This window comes from Ambystoma mexicanum, chromosome 5p (assembly GCF_040938575.1).
Source record: "Ambystoma mexicanum isolate Mex_15411 chromosome 5p, UKY_AmexF1_1, whole genome shotgun sequence".
Lineage (NCBI taxonomy): Eukaryota > Metazoa > Chordata > Amphibia > Caudata > Ambystomatidae > Ambystoma > Ambystoma mexicanum.
Genome location: NC_090930.1, coordinates 1,045,495,080 through 1,045,514,161, shown reverse-complemented (window position 1 = coordinate 1,045,514,161; position 19,082 = coordinate 1,045,495,080). Strand labels below are relative to the sequence as shown.

General features: G+C 46.2%; 1 protein-coding gene across 5 annotated transcripts in view; it reads right to left on the bottom strand.

Moving 5' to 3' along the window:
- Positions 1–18,857, bottom strand: part of WRNIP1 (WRN helicase interacting protein 1) — a 620,345-nt gene extending 601,488 nt beyond the window's left edge. For 2 of the 5 annotated variants that reach the window (XM_069613530.1, XM_069613531.1), the window contains exon 1: positions 18,085–18,855. In XM_069613530.1, coding sequence (XP_069469631.1) covers positions 18,085–18,600 — 516 coding nt within the window. In that variant the 5' untranslated portion in view covers positions 18,601–18,855. Of the gene's footprint in view, positions 1–18,084 lie in introns of all 5 variants that reach the window. The other 3 variants (XM_069613532.1, XM_069613529.1, XM_069613528.1) reach the window with 3 other exon arrangements.
- Between the last annotated feature and the right edge of the window lie 225 nt (positions 18,858–19,082).

The following is a 19,082-nucleotide window of genomic DNA, read 5'->3' as shown; positions in this document are numbered from 1 at the left end:
TTTTCCTGTTTATAGGCCCTTCAGGGCCTCAATTCAATTGTTGAAGATCGACAGCATCCATTGAGGGGGAGGAGGGGACTACATAGGGTGCCTTGTGGTATTAGCACCAGTGTTCCCTCTAAGCTGTGCGCATGTGCGCTTGCCCAACTTCCTTCTGGGTGCCGCTCAGAAGATTTTTAGCAGCGCACACAGACAATTCTCACCTATTCATTTTTTTTTTATAAGGCACAAGTCACAGAAATTACTTCAAATTTTCTTTCTCTTAAAATAAGCAACTAGTCTTGATATTCTGTTCATTTGCATTACGCTACTATGCAAGAGTAACCGTGAACACCCAAAAACCCTAGCAGCAAAATACACACATAAGAGGTTAAAAACCAATATGAAAAACTGGCTCCATGGACAGAAGAATCTAACCAAGATATGCCTGCACACAAACAGAAAAATGTTTCCTCCCCACGCGTGACTCCTAAGCTTGTTACTACCACACTTTTACCTTATGACTCTAACTGCTGCCCCAGAACACATTAAGATGGTACCTGACAACCTTGACTCTTCCTCTCTTGGCTCTGCGAAAGATTAGCAGATGTGTACCTACATCCACTTGTTTTATGTATGTTTGTAATATGAATAATATGAATAACATTCCCATGCCAGAGTTTCTGTTACTCATTGTTTTGAAGTGGCTCCCTTGCAAGTTAACACATTATGAAACTCAAATATTAATTTGCCCTGTAAGGATTTTGAGAAGACAAATGTGATGCTTTGTGTCTCCTACTGTTGAATTACTAACATTACCTTATACGTGGAGAGCAACAGTGCAATATAATTTACTTTGCCTACAAAGGATAATGGGTATGGACTATGCCCGGGATTTCTCGTTCATAGTATCAGGACACCAGATAGTCAGACAAGATGATGCTTTTCACACAGGCTGCCTCGTTTCCAAGTGTACAGAGTTCCTTTGGGCATAGGCCTTTACACATTTTATGGTAACTCGCTGCTATACAAAAAAGGTTTCACTGAGCACTGTCTAATCCTACACAATGATATAAGGGTGGAGTATGTTGGAAAGAAGCTTGTATGCGCTGCAAAAGAATTGCGTACATGCAGAGTCATGACATTCTTAAAATGCACATATGTTGAGACATTAAATAATGCGGCTGATGAACAAAGCAGCACATTTCAAAAACAAAATCAGACGTTTCGGCAGTACACTGAAGGAAATGTGTTGCTTGTTTGCTAAAGGATAGGAAATTCTAGTACCCGTCTAAACAGCTCCTTTTTTTTTCTATGCTCAACTGCTGAGGGCTTTTCAATATAACCATTTGCTCTGTATGTATCGTCTCTAGCATCCCCCTCCATCTTATTTAACTGATAAAGAATTACAGAAGAGGGATCCATAGTTATTGAAGAAAGCACTGAATCAGTTGTATCTCTGATAAATTGATGCTATTAACTTAAAAGGCATATATATGTGACTTTCTTCAGCAGGGCTCCATAATAAACCTCAGTAAGGCACTTATTTACTTTTATCCAGGCTGTGGTGTGGAAGGGTGGGCAAAGCTATAATGTGCCCTGTCATTTAACTTCCTATGTCAGGGTTATAAGCAGGGCTCCAATCAGATTTTGCTCCCTACTTGGAATCAAAGGATTTTTCAGGGAGTAAAAAAGTCATTAGCTTTGCTAGTAGGTATATTTTCTGCTTATTAAAAGATGTTCTTCCCCATAAAATTCCTGTTGAGATCAGGTGTTAATATTATTAGAGTTCCTTCCTATGTCACTGCTCTACTGGTCACCAATTTGAAAAAAGATCATTGGAGCTTTGTGGGTTGAAGCAACAACATTTTAATTGTTTCTCGTTTTTGTTGGGCACATTTTCATTTTTTCAGGGAGTAAAAATGGATGGTCTATATGTCTTTTAGCTGTAAGGCTGGTTTTAACACTACCCACAGGACGCGGAATGTGGATAGTAAGCAGAGGCACGGGATTTTTTAAATCATATTCTGAGGTGCAGTTATTCTGATGCAATAATCATCCTTATACACATTATTAGAATAATGTAATCCTGGTCCTTGAATTACTTAATCATTAAAGTGGCACTTGAACTCCTATCAGTATGTTTTTGACACATTGCTTTTAATTGCCATTAATTCATTGGCACATGTATTCTGTCAGAATTTCTTGACCGCTACATCAGTTTATGACGAGAGATATTTGTGTTTTGTAGTACATATTAGTGATTTTCCAGTGGCATAAAACATTTGCAAGGAACTATGGCAGATGTGGAAGTCTTGGACTGGTTGATGAGTTTTCTGTTTAATCACATATGACATATTTTATTTTAGCCTATGTGTTTGGAAAAAGTGTTGTAAGATTTGTCAAGAATTGCAGTGACTGGGAAGAGGAAATTCCTTTCCAACTCTCTTCTGCAACAGTAGTTCACTAAATACGCATGCTCACAAAGTGGCTTACCTCATTAGTCAGTTGCGCACATGGAAAATAATGAGCGCTCAACAGCAAATCAGTTCCGCACATAGATAAAAATATTTAGAGGGAACATTGATTAGCACCCAACTTACCTTTCTTCTCATGTGTTTGAAAGTGTTCCTTTTTGGAATGTTGTTTAGGCCTTTTTTGTTTTGGGGATTTTTATACCTTTTCACACAACTGTGTGCTTTGAACATGCGTACATGCAATGGTTATGCCCCTTTTCACCTTACAGACAGGGAGGGAGCTCTCTTTCAAGCTTAACACGAAAGGAAACATGATTGCGTCCCCTGATCCGTCCTGTGTGACCCTGCACATACAGGGTATAAACTCACTGATTAAGCGCAGAGCACTACTTCACAGGCTGTCCTCTCTAGACGCGGCCTTGGCGTTTCTTCAGGAAACCCACCTTCTGGCCAACTATGAAGCCTGCCTTTGCAATAACAAATCTCCTAGGATCTACTTTGCATCTAGCGGCCTTAAAAAAAAAAAGCTGGGTTGCCATCATGATCCATAAGGGCCCCCCTGAAAGTTTTAAAAGGTACTACGGGATAAGCAAGGCAGATTTGTTTTACTCACTGCCCTACTGAGGGAGCAGAAGCTCACCTTAGCCTCCATTTACACCCATAATGACACGCAAGACGCTTTTCTGACTAATTTCTCTGGGTTATTGGCAGGCTTCATGGAGGGTGAAATGATACTGGGAAGAAATTTTAACTGCATCGTAGATCCAACTATGGATAAATCCTTGGCGCCCACACCGAACGATAAAATACATTCCTAGCTAGGACCTCTCTACTGCATAACCACTTACTCATTGAAGTTTGGCAGTTTTTTCATCCTGGGGAGGAGACTATACCTTTTACTCTGATGTTCATAAGGGATTCCCAAGGCTAAATATGTTCTTGACAGCATCCAGACTAATTCGTACTGTAGTGGATATAGAGATTCTTCCTAAAGCCCTCGCCCATCACGCTCCGCTTAAACTCACTGCTGACCCAACTCCCCAATCTCACCCCATCCAAGCCCCTTTGGCGGGTCAACAATTTTATTCTCATTTAAAAAAACGATTACTAACTACTTCCGGGAGAACAATGAGGAGCTAAAATTTATAACAGTGGGGGATGCCGGTAGAGCTGTGATCAGGGGTGCCATAACAGAACAATCAGTTGCCACAGCTAGAGCCAGGAAAATCCATCAATCTCTCTTTAAGAGCGAAGTCCAGGAGAAAGAGAATGTCCGAAAGGGGGCTAGGTGGTCCTTTCGGGATAGAGTAGCAAGCATTAGAAACCCACCTTACAAAACGGGCGGCAAACTCCATGCTACTCCCAAAACAATATTACTACTCCAAAGGCAATAAAGCGAACAAGCTGCTCGTGGCAAAATTGAAGAAGGCAGCCACTCGTAACCACATGCTTGCCTTAAAGAACTCCAGAGGGGAACAGGTGGTCACTGATCCAGCTAAACTGCAGACAACGATAGACTATTTTTATAAGGCTTCGGCCAAACATTCGGGCAATCCCATCCTCACCCGGGATTTTTATTGCATGGTCGGACTTTGATTCAAATCTCCCACGAAATGAGGGAACGCTTGGAAGCACCGATTCAGAGGTAGCGCAAGCGATTCATGCTCTCCCATTAGGTAAAGACCCTGGCCCAGACAGCTTCACCAACAAAATTGTATAAAACGTTTGCTTAAATTTTGATATCCCACTTAACTGGGCTATTCATTTCCTTCTTGGATGCAGATAGAGTGACAGACTATGGCTGAGTCGGCCACCTCCCTCCTCCTGAAACCCAGGGAAAGACCTCAAAGACTGGACCTCTTACCGCGCCATTGCCCTCCTCAATACACGCTAAAATATATAGTAAAATACTCATGCTCAGGTTAGGCGAGACCCTACCGCACTTAATTAACAATAACCAAATGGGCTTCATTAAAAATAGAGGTGGACATGATAACATCAGAAGGGTGACAGATCTCATTGCCTTTGCTCCCCATCTCCAGGAGGCCTCTCCCTCCTATCCCTAGATGCACATTGGGGGTTCAATAGCATGTCCTAGGCTTATTTGGAATCTCTTCTCCCGGCATATGGCTTTGGCCCACATTTCTCCAAGTTAATCATAGAAAATGTCTGGATTCCGACCACAAAAAAAATAAAATCAAAGTGAATGGACAGTGTTCCCCACCCCCTGCCGCCTGATCCTTCTGAGAAAGTGAAATAGGCAGGGCTTCCCTCTCTCCTCCCAAAGTATTCGCCCTGGCTTCCCCCCCCCAACCCCCCCTCGTATCTCAGGCCTCGCTCATGGGGTAAATCACCCACAGGGTGGCGTTATACACCAATGACATTCTGCGATTTCTGCAGGACCCGCAGTTTTTTTTGCCAGTACTATTGCTTCAGGAAATCTGATCGCTGGGTCGGATCAGTGCAACCAAAACTACTCAACATCTTCCAGGCGCTCCAGATTCATATCCCAGAGCGGGACCTTATTAAGTGTCAGAAGGCTATGGGGCAATTCATTTGGAGGCATAGGCCCTCCAGAATTCCACATAGGCTTCTCCTTAAATCTAAAGGGGCATGAGACCTGAATATCCCGTCAATACAAAGATTTGCATGCAGAGCAGATTGCTCCAATGCTGGTCTGGGCATACAAAGAGAGGACCCCTAAAAATTGAAGAATATTGTACAAAGTTGCAAACTAGCTCATCTCCTATTTCTCCCCAAGGATGCCAGACACCTCCACCAGGGCCTTTTCATAACCACGGGTATCACGCTGCAGCATGGGGACAATGCCTGCGCTCAGAGAGAATTCTGAGAATGTGGCCGCGTTCCCTTTCCCCAGTTCTCCAGAATCCAGTATTTACCCTAGGACTAAAATCATAAGGCATTCACCCACTGGGAAGCGGACAAGATTCTCTGATTGGGCGACCTTTATAAGGAAGAGACTCCCCTCACATTTCTTGAATGCAAAAAAATTTCACCCTGGTGGAAAAAGAGCGCTACGATATTCCAAGTTACGACACTGAATCTCTAATTCCAAAGTTAAACAGGCTGGAGGCCGCCTTCCCACGTGGCTTGAACTACAGATGCTGAAAGGGCTAGATTTGCAGAGAGTTTCCACTTGCTAGCGCTTATTACAAAACTAAATTACCAGGAGAAAAGCACCCATATATAGCTTGCTGGGAGCGCGAATTAGGCCTAGAAATTCCAGCTCACAAAAGCTTGCGGTGCACCCTGGTAAAAGAAGGTGCACTAAAAGTGTGCTTCCGTTGGTATACGACTCCCCAGAGGCTGCACGCAATTCATCCAGAATATTCTGACCACATTTGGCAAGGGTGTAGCCAGATAGGGACCTTACCACATATGTTGTGGGCTTGCCCAACTATGCAAACCTATTTGGAGGAAACCTACTCCAAAATCAAGGATATAACAGGCAGGTTGCTCCCAATGTGCCCACTGACCCTGGTCCTGGGTTATTTCCCAGAACAAGATTCCTTCCCCATGTCCGGCACCAAAGCAGAACGCATTTAGCACCTGGCTGCAAGAATAAACTGTGTGGGGTTCTGGAAAGTCCCAGAGGAGCCATGCCTGTCATACTGGTGGATCAAACGCTGGGAAATAACAGCTATGGAAAAGCTCTCTGCCCTACTATTTTAGAGAATAGGTACATTCTCCTGGACCTGGGCCCCCTTCCTAGACTTCATTCACGAAAATGAACACATGTTCTTTAGGCCCCAACTGGTGAAATACCAAACTCTGGCATAGCGAAAAGGCGAGGAAGTCTTAGTACTGAAAGTTAGGCATTGGAGGAGGGGGGGGTTACAGATTCTGTTGCATGCTGTAACTGTAGTTGAACAATTGTGCTGGAAACGATCACGGTAGTGCGATTTTTTTTATTTAAAGATGTTATTGTTTGGGGGGTTATATATGACTAAAGAAATGATGTTTCGATAACGTATTGTTGACGATACAAACTGATGTTATCGTTTATATCATTGCTGTCCATCGAGGTTTCAATCAAAAGACAACTTGGAAAAAACAGAAAAACAGGAACAGAGTACAGATAAACAGGTTTATAACGCTTACACTTCCCTTGAGTCAAATAATTCTTTGCAAAGTGAACATTTCTAATTTCCTGACTAAGCTTCACTGCTCAATTATGTGTGATAGGCATTAAAGTCAAATATGGGGACATTAATCTTTTCAGGTTGCCTACACTTACTAATCTGGAGTTCTAAGAGCAATCTCTGAAATAAACCCTTTACTAAACATATTCAGAGACAGACACCTATATTGGGGAACAACATTGTATCCAGAGTCTTAAAGAGCAGTGGGTGGGAGGGAATAGTCTCAGTCCAAAACAAATCTCTAAATAGGTTTGGGAGGAACCCCTGGCAGGTTCATTTGCTCTATATAACTTTGCCAAGAACAAAGAGTTATTTTAAATTAGTACCCTGGATGGGGGGGGAGCAACCAATCAGGTTGCTTGGATCGCAGACTGAATCTACTGATGCAAGCCCGCGTGCCAAGAAACCTGATGGCTGCTGCCCCCACCCCACCATCTTGCCCCCACACTTCCGTCATTTCTAATTTCCTGTCCTTTCCACCCCCTCTTACTTAAGCGTTGGCGCCCACTGCTGCTATATGCCCCTCCTGGTCGCCATAGAAATTGAGGAGGGGCAACATGACTGCTTCAACCACCGCCTACACCGGCAAACTAATTAGGGCCTTCAGACCTTTCATATCCACCAACAGTTGCCTCACGCTGGCCAGGGCTCTCATACAATCGAAGCTAGACGATTGTAATAGCCTTTACCTAGGCGCCAACCAATCTATAAATCAATACACTACAGGTTCTCCAAAACAATGCGCTGCGAGCAGCACTAAACATTCCCATGCAAAAGCACATTTCTGCCATCAGAATATCCTGCAAATGGCTCTCCGTACAAAAAAAACTCTGCCTCACCTACAAAGCCCTAAACCACCTAGCCCCTCCCTACCTCACTAACAAATTCACTTTGAAGCCGAACACTAGAATCACCAGATCCTCTAATAATCTATGCTTCAGAGTGCCCAGGTTCACCACTAAAAGAGCCGGTGGCTCAAGCCTCACAGTCCTCGCCTCTCAACTCTGGAATACCTTGCCTTTGAAAATCAAATCGATCGAATCCTTCCAATTATTCAGGAAACAAGTCATTGGCTGGCTACTGGATAAAACCAATCCCAAGTTAGATTGGCTGGCAATGTGACTTCTGGAGAGACAGGGACTGTATACAACAAACTACACTTGGGGAGAGGCCATGTTTGGCTCAGCTGCACAGCACAACTATCGGATTTTACAGGGAACCTTCTCAAGTATATCCTTGTCCGTTGGGTAGGCTCTGGCAGACAGTACGAATTAGGCTCCTCTTGTCATGATCATTCAGGGATTGATGGGTTTATAATTGTAGCAGAGACAGAAAAAAGAAATGGGTTGTGTGAGAGGTCAGAAATGCGACACGGACACAATGGTAACGTTTTCTCAAAGTTTGCCATGTAGTCAAAGGGTTCTGATTAACTCCTCACTTTCCGTAACCTAACAGGGAGATCCCAGTCTAGCAAACTAAAACTAAAGAAAATCAACCTAGCGTCCAAAATCCTTCTGTCCCTCACACTAATGCATACACTTAAATTAAACAAGGAAAATATGGCAGACTTTTTTTCAACAAAAAGGCTGTTTTGCCATTCAAACTCAAATATGTTTGGTAGCACTCCTTGTATCCGGGGTTGTAATCCCTTCCCCTTGATCACTTCAGAAGTAATCAAATTAAAATTCTGTTCCAACAAAGTTCTGTTCGAAGGAATAGAAAAGTCTTTTTCAAACACACAGTCTTGAAGAAATAACAAAACGTCATTTTTTCCACAACTGGCTAATAGTTCACACAACACAATGCCTTCCACAACAGCCCTTTTCTTGGATGCTGGAATTTCTTCCAACACACAAGTTCCAAGACCTAAATGCAATTGTTCTGTTATCATAGAAAACATCTTGTCAAAATAACATTCTTTTGTCAGGAAAGCAAACAACAACAACTTATTTCATTGATGCTAGGATATGTGAACATTGAATAAAGCATATACGTTATTTTCATTCAACAAAGGTTCCTTCCACAATTCTTTCTGCCACGAGTTTATCAAATCAACTTCTTTACTGATCCACTCGCCTGCCAGGAAGAAAACTCCTATCACTTACTTCCAATGTGTTTGTTGTCGAGCATTCTGTAATCAAACAGTCTTCTGACTTGGTTTCACAATTTGACGGCTGGCAATGTGAGATACAAGCCTTTCCAAAACATCTTAGAAGGGAACGTATACCTTGATTGTGTAATTAAGAGTCTCTCAACCTCTTGGCTGTTGGTAATGCTGGATATGAACGTTTCCCAGGGGTTGCATTGATTTGCTAGACCTGTAGTTTCTTGGTGATGAGAAACTTCCCTCGCTGGTACTTTGCCCAAAGTCTTATAACTGCCTTTTGGATGTAGGCAATACTGGTTCCAACCTTTCCTCTCTGGGGGGTTGCCCAAAGACTTTCTTCTTTGCCACTTATCTTCGTTTATTTTCATCAATTAATATTCATTAGCTATGTTCTGCTTGGATCCATTAAGTGTTCGGTATTCAAAAACATTACATTGTGAAAAATGGAGTGCCTCAGTGCCAGTAATCTCTCCCTGAAGTCTAACCGGCTCTTTGCGATGGCACCCTACAGTTGTACGGTCTTGCAGTGGTGCTTTGGACTCTGTCCCTTCCTCCACCTTGGCGAGCCTCAGGTAAGCGGTGCTGTGGTCACCAGTAGCAATAGAAACTCTGTTGATCTCCTGCAGCTTCCACAGCCTGCTTCATGTTGCTTCGGTAACATGTCTTCTTTGCAGCTGATCTTTTCTTTAGTACGCCGTCTTCCGCTGTGCTTACTCTACAGTTCTTTGGATACTCACACTCTGCGGTGACTTCTGCTGGCATGCTTCGCTCCTTGGATCCACCCGCACCATGGACGGCTTGAGCTTCCTCTGCTACGCCTCCTGCACCGATTTAATCTGCTTCTTCCTCTGCTTCGACTTCATCACAACATAACACAACCACGACCTCTCCAGCTGGTTCACATCCTGGACTTTAAATATTCCACTCAGGTGCTCGAATGAGAACGACTAGACTGCACTGTTAAATACTCCGACTTCCAAGTGCCCATGGCCTCGGAGTTACACTGCTTCGTCCCAGTACTTTTGGTATTCTGGGAATTGGAGTCCTTAAGAGAATGAGTGATATTAAATTGTTCTCTTTCATTTTCAATTACATTACTGAGAGTTACCAGCAAAAGGGGATTTGGGATACAGAGACTGCACTTCACATTAGAGGGAGAGGTTCTCTTTAGGATAGAATTACAAAATTCAACAGGTTTTCTCTTTAATTCCTGAGCCTCCAAGGTACCAGCTTGATTCGGTTTACCCGATTCTTTAGAAAAGGTTTCTTATATGTAAATGGGTCCTAGATGTGCCTCAACTCTTTACTTTCAATCTCAAACACTCAAAGTTAAGGTCACAAACAGGTTTGTAAGGTACCAGTTGGCATGCAGAGCCAAAAGCATCTCCTTTAAACTGTTGGTTTTTAGCCAACCAAGCTCTCCTCGGGTAGAAGAAGGAACGAAATAGCTCCAAGCAATATCAAACCCTGGGATCCATCTGTCATGATGCTTACCCCCGGGGAACCAGACCAGGTCCAGCAACCCCGGAAGCAGGCATCACGTTATTTTGAGCAAGCCCAAAAACCCCCGCTAGGGGCTGTTTGGGTGCGGTCCTGGCGTCTATGGCGCCAGGCTCATATGGAGAGTCAGGCCAGGGTCATAGAGTGGAACTTACCTGATGCAGACCATGCTGCAAGCTTACCTGATGCAGATCATGCTGCAGAGCTCCAAGCCAAATGAGGCTTGGAAGGGACTATTATACCTAGGGAATATTTTTTACTCGGGTGGGGCTGGGGAGGAACACTTACCTGGGACTACTTTGGAGGCTATTTAAACCACGCCCGAAGAGCAGCACACACTTCGCGTTATTCTGCATCCAGCAGCGTAACGCTCACTGTGTCTGCAAGCCTGCATCCAGTCTTCTGCCACGCCTGCCTCGAGTCTGCAGCTCCTACAAAAAGGAAGGAACAGAAGGAGAAAAGGTTAGAATAAGAGCAAAACCTTCGATCCTTACCTGAATTCCGGATCCACCGCGCCTTCGAGCTGGAAGAAAGAAGCATTTTACGCGCGCCGCCTCGCCTGCTGCAGTGCCGCGCTGAACTCACCGGCCTTCGCAGCATCTTCACGATCCACTGCATCCTTCTGCACACTCCCACCGCACTCTGGCACCTAAGGGGAACACAAGAACAGCAAAGGTGAGCCAAGGGAATAAACAGAGGCAATAGTAACTACCCCCATAGACTTACCCAATTACCGCCGGGGGTACTATTCCTCTTCACGGGTCGGCGCAGTCTCCATTGTATCCTCGCCGTACCCCAGCCCCTAAGGGGAACAAAAGGACAACAAGTTGAGACAAAGGGACAAACAAGGGGAACTCTTCTAACCGCAATAGACTTACCTAATTTTACCGCCGAAGGCATTATTCCCCGAACTTCATATTTTCTCTCCACACCTGAATAAGGGAGCAAGCAACAGGTTACATTCTGGCCTTTTTTATTGAACTGTGTAGGATGAAGCCAAATCCTTACCTGAACTTCGTCAGCTACCACGAGGAACTCTTCGCTGGGGTCAAGCTGCAAACTGCAAGGAATCGGACAAGAGTGAAAGTCAGACAAGTGAACTCTTACGAACTACATACTTTTCGGAGTCAATATTGTTCTGGAACTCACCAATTCCTTCGAGCCAGTAAAGCAACTGGTTATCAACGCGCCCCTGCGCTCAATGCAGGATGGAGAGCTCATCTTTTCTAACCATCAGGTGAGACTATAAGAGGGGACATCAAAGGTGATCTGTGGGGAGAACAGCGGGGGTGGGGGGGATTTACGCTCAACTCCACAGGTGGTTAATTCCCTTTCTCCATTTGCAGAAGAATATTCCTAAAGGCCAAGCAAACGAAGCTAAGTGGGCCAGTCCAGTCCGTCATCTCGGCCCTACGCGTCACTTTGGTGGAAACCGCAGCTGTCCAGTTCAGATCGACGCCTCTGTGGGAGCCAGGTGAGCGCAACACCATCCTTCTCTCAGACACCGCATCATGCACTCCATTTGACCCCATTGCACCACAAATTGTTAAGGGACGTGCACCCATAACTTCTGATCACCACCCATAACTTCTGATCACCTCTAAATCTTATCAAGTTCTGCTCTACTATCTTCCTATCCTAATAAACCGACACAGTCATACGTCTCATAAATAAACCAAGTACTTACCCAAACAGCTCCTCATTCTGCAGACCCATCCCCCCACTTCCTTCCTTCCCACTCCAAAATCCTCAAGGTGGTCGTCTTCCACTGCATAAGCCAGTATTTTGACCACTTACTTGTGGACCCCTCTCCATGATGGATATGGGTCCAAGCCCTCCACAGAGATTGCGCTCAACCATGTCACCAAATCTCTTACCACTGCCCACACTCTTACCGATCCTCCATGCTCATCCTTCTAGAGCTTTTTAATGCATTTGACAGTGGATTATCCTTCCTCCGTCAAACAATCCTTAGCTTCACAAGCAGCACTCGACTCAGTGTCCCTAAACACTCACCTCTGCGTCTAAATCTCGTCGGACTCAAGTACCTGCTCCCTCACATCCCTACTAATGCATGTTCCTCAATGATCAGTCCTAGACCAGTTCTTCACCCAATGCACCCTCTACCTTAGCAAACTGATTTGTTGCCTTTGATTTTAATCATCACCTTTTCCCTGACAATAAAGCCCATCTTAACGTTCCCCTCCTTCACCCCTAAAATCTATGAACGCATAACCAACTGCCATCTGCCAATGGATGGCTCTGCGCTCCCTCATGCTCAACTCCTCAAAGACTGTAGTTATCTTTCTCCCCAACTAAAATGTCAACCCCACTCTCCCATCTCTTTCCCAGCTTACCTCACCTCACCACATCAACCATGGCTCGCAACAATAGGATTCTCGACCTAAAACTTCCAGTCCATCACAGCCACATTGACCACAGCCAACGTACTAACCAATACAAACATCTGCTCCAATCTCACGCACCACTAAAACTCCTCTAAACTCTTGTACTCGGAAAACTGAACTACTGTGAGAGCCTACTTCTTGGTCTACTCCTTTACTATTCTGCTTCCATCAACGTCCTCAACTTTGTCACATACAATGTTTTCAACCTACTCAGATCCTCCTCCACTTCTGCTTATTAGCATTACACTGGATGGCTCGCCTTGCAAAATCAACTTCTTTAAACTCTTACATTTCTTTCAATTCCAACTACTGCTCTATAAACCCACCCTTGGACTTTCCCCCCTCCCTTGCTGACTGTATTCAATTGTATTTTCTCTGTCAAGCACACTGTGCCTGGTCTCCTCAAAACTTATCGATTCCCCCCACGCACCCATGCCTCTAGATTTTGCTTAATTTCCCAACTGCACTGGAATGCTCCCCGCCCATCATAGCCATCTCTTCAATAGACCACATCAAAACACAGCTCAAACACAACGGGCTAATGATGGAAGGAGCCCAGACATTGGTGTTAATGTTAGGTCCTCCAGCCTGTGTCCCTTATAAATGTCCCCACTCTTACACCTTCACTGCCCGGTACACAGCACTAAAACAATGCTTTCATGTTAAGGCACCTCACCCTATGCCTGCCTCAACCCACTACTATAGCCCACTGTTGAAGGCATTTCTATTCATCAATAAATATAGTGACAGACATTGCTAAACCTGAAGCGAGGCCAATCCTTAGAATCTAGACATTCCATACTTGTACAAAGTTGGATTATGAGGATTGAGGCACCACAGCCACTGTTTCTTGGTAGGACTCTTAACCCGAAATAGGACAACGAGAGCACTTGAAGGATTACCTATCGTGGTCATTTAGAGCATTTGGCATTTTCATTTTACACCTTATAAAGTTATTTACTCCATTCCTCAAACATGGTGCAAAATACCTGCATGTGGTTTACATCTCATGACTGAGGGTCACGACATTTCCTCTCACTAGTCTGACCAACGCTTTGCACATACAATGATGGGCACCTTGGACGCACACTTGGCCCGGAGAGGTCCATACCATCTTCTACAGGGTTTAGAGTTACACTTGTTGAGACAGAAAATATAACATCCTCCATTCCCGCAAAACCCCCTCCAAGTGGGTGTTTATCGTCCTTTCCGGATATTCAAAGCCAGTGCATTTAGAGAATAGCAGGTAACATTTAGGCAGCTGCCTGGTTATCTCACAATGGTTGGACGGTTCCTTACCATCTTCTGATGTTTGAAGATCCACAAAATGTAGGAAAACATTCTACCAAACATGACGATTTAATGCCCAGGTGGACTCCACATATTTTCTTCTAAGACGGGTCTAGTTCCACACGGATGGCATTTTTTCCAATTCCAGTGAGGCATGGTTTATGCTGGCATTTACAAGAGAGCTCCTCTCTCTCTCGGCTTTGCATGCCTGAACAGACTAGGGGTTTGGTGGGGCAATCCCCATTTTGGAAATATTCTTTAGCCTATAAATACTTGGTAGAGTCATACATACTCCATCTACAATCACTGATAAGGTCTCGGATTAACCCACACTAGACCAACACTGTCATCGTAATCGTTCTCTTGCCAGGTTTGGATATCTCAACAAAATGCCCACAGGTTTTGTTAAGGACATAACTGGTCAAGGCAAGATGTAGTTCCTCTTTACTGTTTGGAGATAGCTTCTTGCTGGAGGTGGATAAGTCCACATACCCCTTTTGCCTACATGGACGGCCTTCCCTTTTTAGTACCACTTAATGTACGTGATGCTACTCTTGGCATTTATGAGTGTTTTTAGTACTGCATGGTTATTACCTTCCTTAAGGAGCACACTATCACTTCAGACATTCTGCCGCTCTACTGTTAAGACACAACTTCAGAATTGATGCTGCAATGTAGAAGCGCAGCTTCATGGGCTCCCCGAGGATAGTTAGAGGCTGGCCTTGCAGTGACAGTCTCACTATATAATTTGTTTCAGTTAGGTGTTCCATTCATCACAATATTAGAGACGCCAGAGATGTGGGAGAAGGAAAATGTGGAGTGAAAGATGACCCTGAGGTTCTTAGCCGGACAGCTAGGGGTAGGAGACCGCCCAAGGGAGGCCAGAAAGTGAGTGAGGGGAAAGGATGGTGAAGGTGGACCAATGAGGAGTATCTCAGTCTTGTTGGCATTTAAACAAAGATCATTGGCGACACACCAATCTTGAATGTCGGTTAGGCAATCAGAGATGAGAGAAGGAGAGGAGGTGGCTGAGGGCAGCCTGAAAATGAGTTGAGTGTTGTCAACGCAGCACTGGAAATCTGAGCAGAAAATGGCAATGCAGTGGGCGAGAGTTGCCAGGTACTGGTTGAAAAGCCAGGGCGCAAGGTTAGACCCCTGTGGAACACCACAGCTAGAGAGGGAGATGGATGATAGGAAGGACCCAAGTTGCACCCGGGAGGGTCGCTCAGAACCAGACTGTTGAAGAGAGCCAACTGAATAGGAATGAAGGTTAAGCTGAGAGATGGCAAGCTTTTCCAGGAGTTTACCAAGAGAGGGAGTAATGGAAATTGGGCGATAGCCAGACAAGAAGGATCATCTGTGGGTTTCTTGAGAAGAGGGTGCATAAGGGAGTGTTTCAGAGGGGAGGGGAAGTATCCTGCGGCAAAGGAGAGGTTGCAAAAATCGGCAAGGGCCTGAGGTAGGGTATCAATATGGTTCTCGATAGTTTGAGGAACAGGAATGAACCTGTTTTGACGAGGATTTCATAGATCTGACTTGTCTAGCAACCTCATCAGGGGAGAAGAGAGGACAGGATGAGAAAGAGGGTGGGGTTGGCTGCAGGAGGGTCAGCAAGCACAGATGGAAAGGGAAGAAGAGGGAGGACAGGATGTCCTGGGTTTGTGAGATAAAGTGAGTGGCGAGGGCATTGCAAAGTGCCTGGGAGGCAAGAGGAGGGGTAGAGACTGCAGCAGGGTTGGCCAGCTCCTTGCAGATTTTAAAGAGTTCAGCCGAGTGGTTAGATGCTGCAGAGATGCAGGCTTGAATGTGGACTGTTCTTTGTGAGGACAGAGTCGGTATTGCCTTTGGAGCAGGCGATAGGGCAGTTTGTCAGAGAGTGAACAAGAAGCCCTCCATTTCCTCTCAGCAGCCCTACACTTACGTTTAAGTGTACCTAGGTCGGAGTCATACCAGGAATTGCACTTGGCTTTGGACTTCAAACGGATTCTCATGACAGGGGCAAGAGCATCAAGAGTATCGGAAATAGAAGAGTAGAGTAGAGCAGGGACAGAGCTGTGTCAGAGTGCGAGTCATCCATAGGTGGGGGCGGTGGGGGTGGCAACAAAAGCCTCAGCTGACAAACGCTTCATGGGCCGGATGACCGAGAAGGTAGGTGGCAATGTTGGGGTAGGCTTGGCCTGGGAGGAAGAGAGGGAGAGATGAAAGGAGAGGAGGCAGTGGTCACTCCAGGAGAGAGGAGTGTTCAAAGGAATAGAAAGGGGGAGGCCATAGGAAATCAAGACATCAAGTGTGTGTCCTGCAGAGTGAGTCGGGCCAGAAGGGAGGATAGAAAGGGAGACGGAATTGCAGAGGTCACGAAAGAGCAGGGATGAGGGACAGGGAGAATCAAGATGAATGTTGAAATCCCCAAGGAGGAGAAGTTGAGTGGTGGTTGAGGCCAGGAGCAAGGAGGAGAGGTCTGCTCACTCAAGAGAGAAAAGAGGTTATTTGACCAGGGGGGCGGTAGAGAGTAGCCACAGTAAGAGAGTGGCTAGGAGAGAGAGCCTGCAGACAAGGCATTTGAAAGAAGAGTAAATCTGAGCGGGTAGGATAGTGGCAGGAAAGATCAGGGCTACACCCCCTCCGGGCCGGGTGATCTGGGCGCAAAGAGATTTTATAGCCATCAGGGAGGGGAGTGTCAAAGCTTGTGACAGAGCTGGCCGTGAACCATGTCTCGGTAAGAGCGAGGACATCAAGGTCCAGTTCTTCTAAGAGGTTGCAGATGTCAGGAGTGTTTGACAGCAGGGCGAGAGTTGCAAGATGAAGGAGGTTGCCAGCCTTAAAGACCTTCTGGGCCACGCCAAAAATCAGAGGTACGCCCTGCACAGGTGTGGAGGGAGCCCGAGGTGGGACGGAGGAGGGAAGAGAGGGCAAGGTAGCCAAGGGAGGGGAGGAGGGGGACAGCTGGAGAAGAAAGGAAGTTGATGAGGCGGGGGAACCGCCTATCGAAGAAGAGATTGCCCTGAGGCCCTTGGACCATGACAGTGCCATTTAGGTAGACATTCAAGATGACGCTGGAAGAGTCGAAGGAATCCAGGAGGACTTCCCAGCGGATGCCACCATTAATAGGAGAGGAGGAGACAGGACAGAGCACAGAGATCATATGAGGGGTCCATAGATCTGGCGAAGGAACAACAAAGATCAGCGGTGGTCCATCTCAATCTCCCCTTTCAGGACTCTCTTCGGTCGGCAAAAATAAATATCAGCCAAGAATCGAACATTATAAACTTGATCGCCAGCCTTTGCACAATTAATTTCCCTTCGGAGTTGCATCAGGGGGAGCTCAGTTTGAATAGAGGGCATATGGCCCTTTCAAAACATGGGTTGCCATAGTATCTGATAGCTCTCAATCTGCAACCCAATCCCCTACACAAATTATCACTGGATGGCTTGTGGAGATGAGTCAGGCCCAGTGGGAGGAGTCAATTAAGTCAATTTCATGCACATCTGGCAAGATTCCATCCAGTGTTGGTGGACCTTGCAGATCATCAGCAATGGCTATGGGCATAATTTTCAGCCCCCCCCCCTCTCCCAACATGAATTCTTTAGACCTCTATCACCCGAACGCAACAAAAGAGCATCGTTGATGCAGGTTGCTGTAATAGGCTGGCTATCTGACATTAATTTGGATTCTGGTAGTTGCAGTCTTCAATAAAGAAAGGGGAGAAAAGAAAACTGCAATTATACATGTTGCTTTCTTAACATAAACAAGAGATTATACATTTGTCACGCTGATTTATGTGTGCACTGGCTCTAGGGGGGAGTTCATGCTATCTGTGCGGGGCTCTCATGCAAAAGAGACCCTGAGCTTTGGATCGAGTTCGCTGAAAGACGGACCACTGGTGTCCCTTAAGATTTCAATGCAGGAGACTATGCCATGTTGCCTTCACAGGTCTACCTTCCCTGTACCAAAGTATTCACCATAAGGGAAGTCTGGGCTTGCAGCATAACCTCCCCCATGAAATGATGTCTTGTTGGGTCAAGGTGTACCCGCACGAGTGCACCATTCGGCGTGCCCGCTCTACGAAACGACTCCCAGTATACGCTGCAAAGGGCGCCTGCCTTGTCCACGGCTACTGCTGCTGTGCTCAATGCACAAGCATACTCTGAACCGCACTCACCTTGCCGCAACCCGGTGGTCCCCACAGGATGATGGAGGGCACCTCGTTTGACTCGAGCAAGCTCCTCAGCAGCGTTTTCGCCCCCAGCACTTTGCCCTGCCCCATGTAGTCATCCAAGGTGGCAGGCCGCATCCTATCCGCAAGAGGCTTGCCCTCCAGCCTCTCGGGGATGCTCTTACCCGATTCATATTGCTGTGGGAGGGCAGCAGCAGGGCTGGGGCAACTGGGTGCTGAAGAGGGGCAAGAGGCGTTCTCCAAACCTGGCCGCGGTCTGTGGAAGAGGGGGAAGGTGGTCGAACTGGCAGAGAGCCGCCTCTTCTTGCTGCTCTGCGATCCCTCCTCCATCGCAGGGACCGGTGGGGACCCCGGGGTGTCATTTACAGAGGCGGGGGGCTGCAGGCATCGGTCCAGGTGCACATTGATGCGCGAGGCAGGCAACTCCTGTGCGCAGACTGGACAGCTTACTCGCTCTTCTGTCCCTTCAGACTCCAGTTTTATCACTTCCGTCCCAGCCATTCACGCCACATTAAGCAATATGTTACTTTGTGTACAAGAATAACGGTAAGTTGCTTACTCCTTTGCTTTACCCGCGCTACAGTAAGAACTACACATGAAGCTTCCGCCTCCTGCGCAGGTCGTAAGCGGGCGCTCCCGGGAACTGTAGTCCTAGCTCAGAACGCATTGACCACGCATGCTTATAGCCTTTCCGGTGTTGTATGATATCTGGCTCCCCGTGGCAGATTGCAGGAGTCGGTGTCAGTGTTCTGCAATCTTCGGCACTCTTCTGTCCAGTAGACACCCACAGTGGCTTCCAGGTGGGCGTGTCTCGCTAACAGGTGGGCGTGCCTCCGAATCTTGCTGGACACCTGGTCCTGCACTTGTACGACTCCCCCAGGTAGAGTGCAGAACCTGGTGTTCGGCAGACTTTGGAAACTAAGGGGAAATTAACATGGTCTGCTTAGTCAGTCCCTGCCCATCTCGCCCTGTAGCTCGGACAC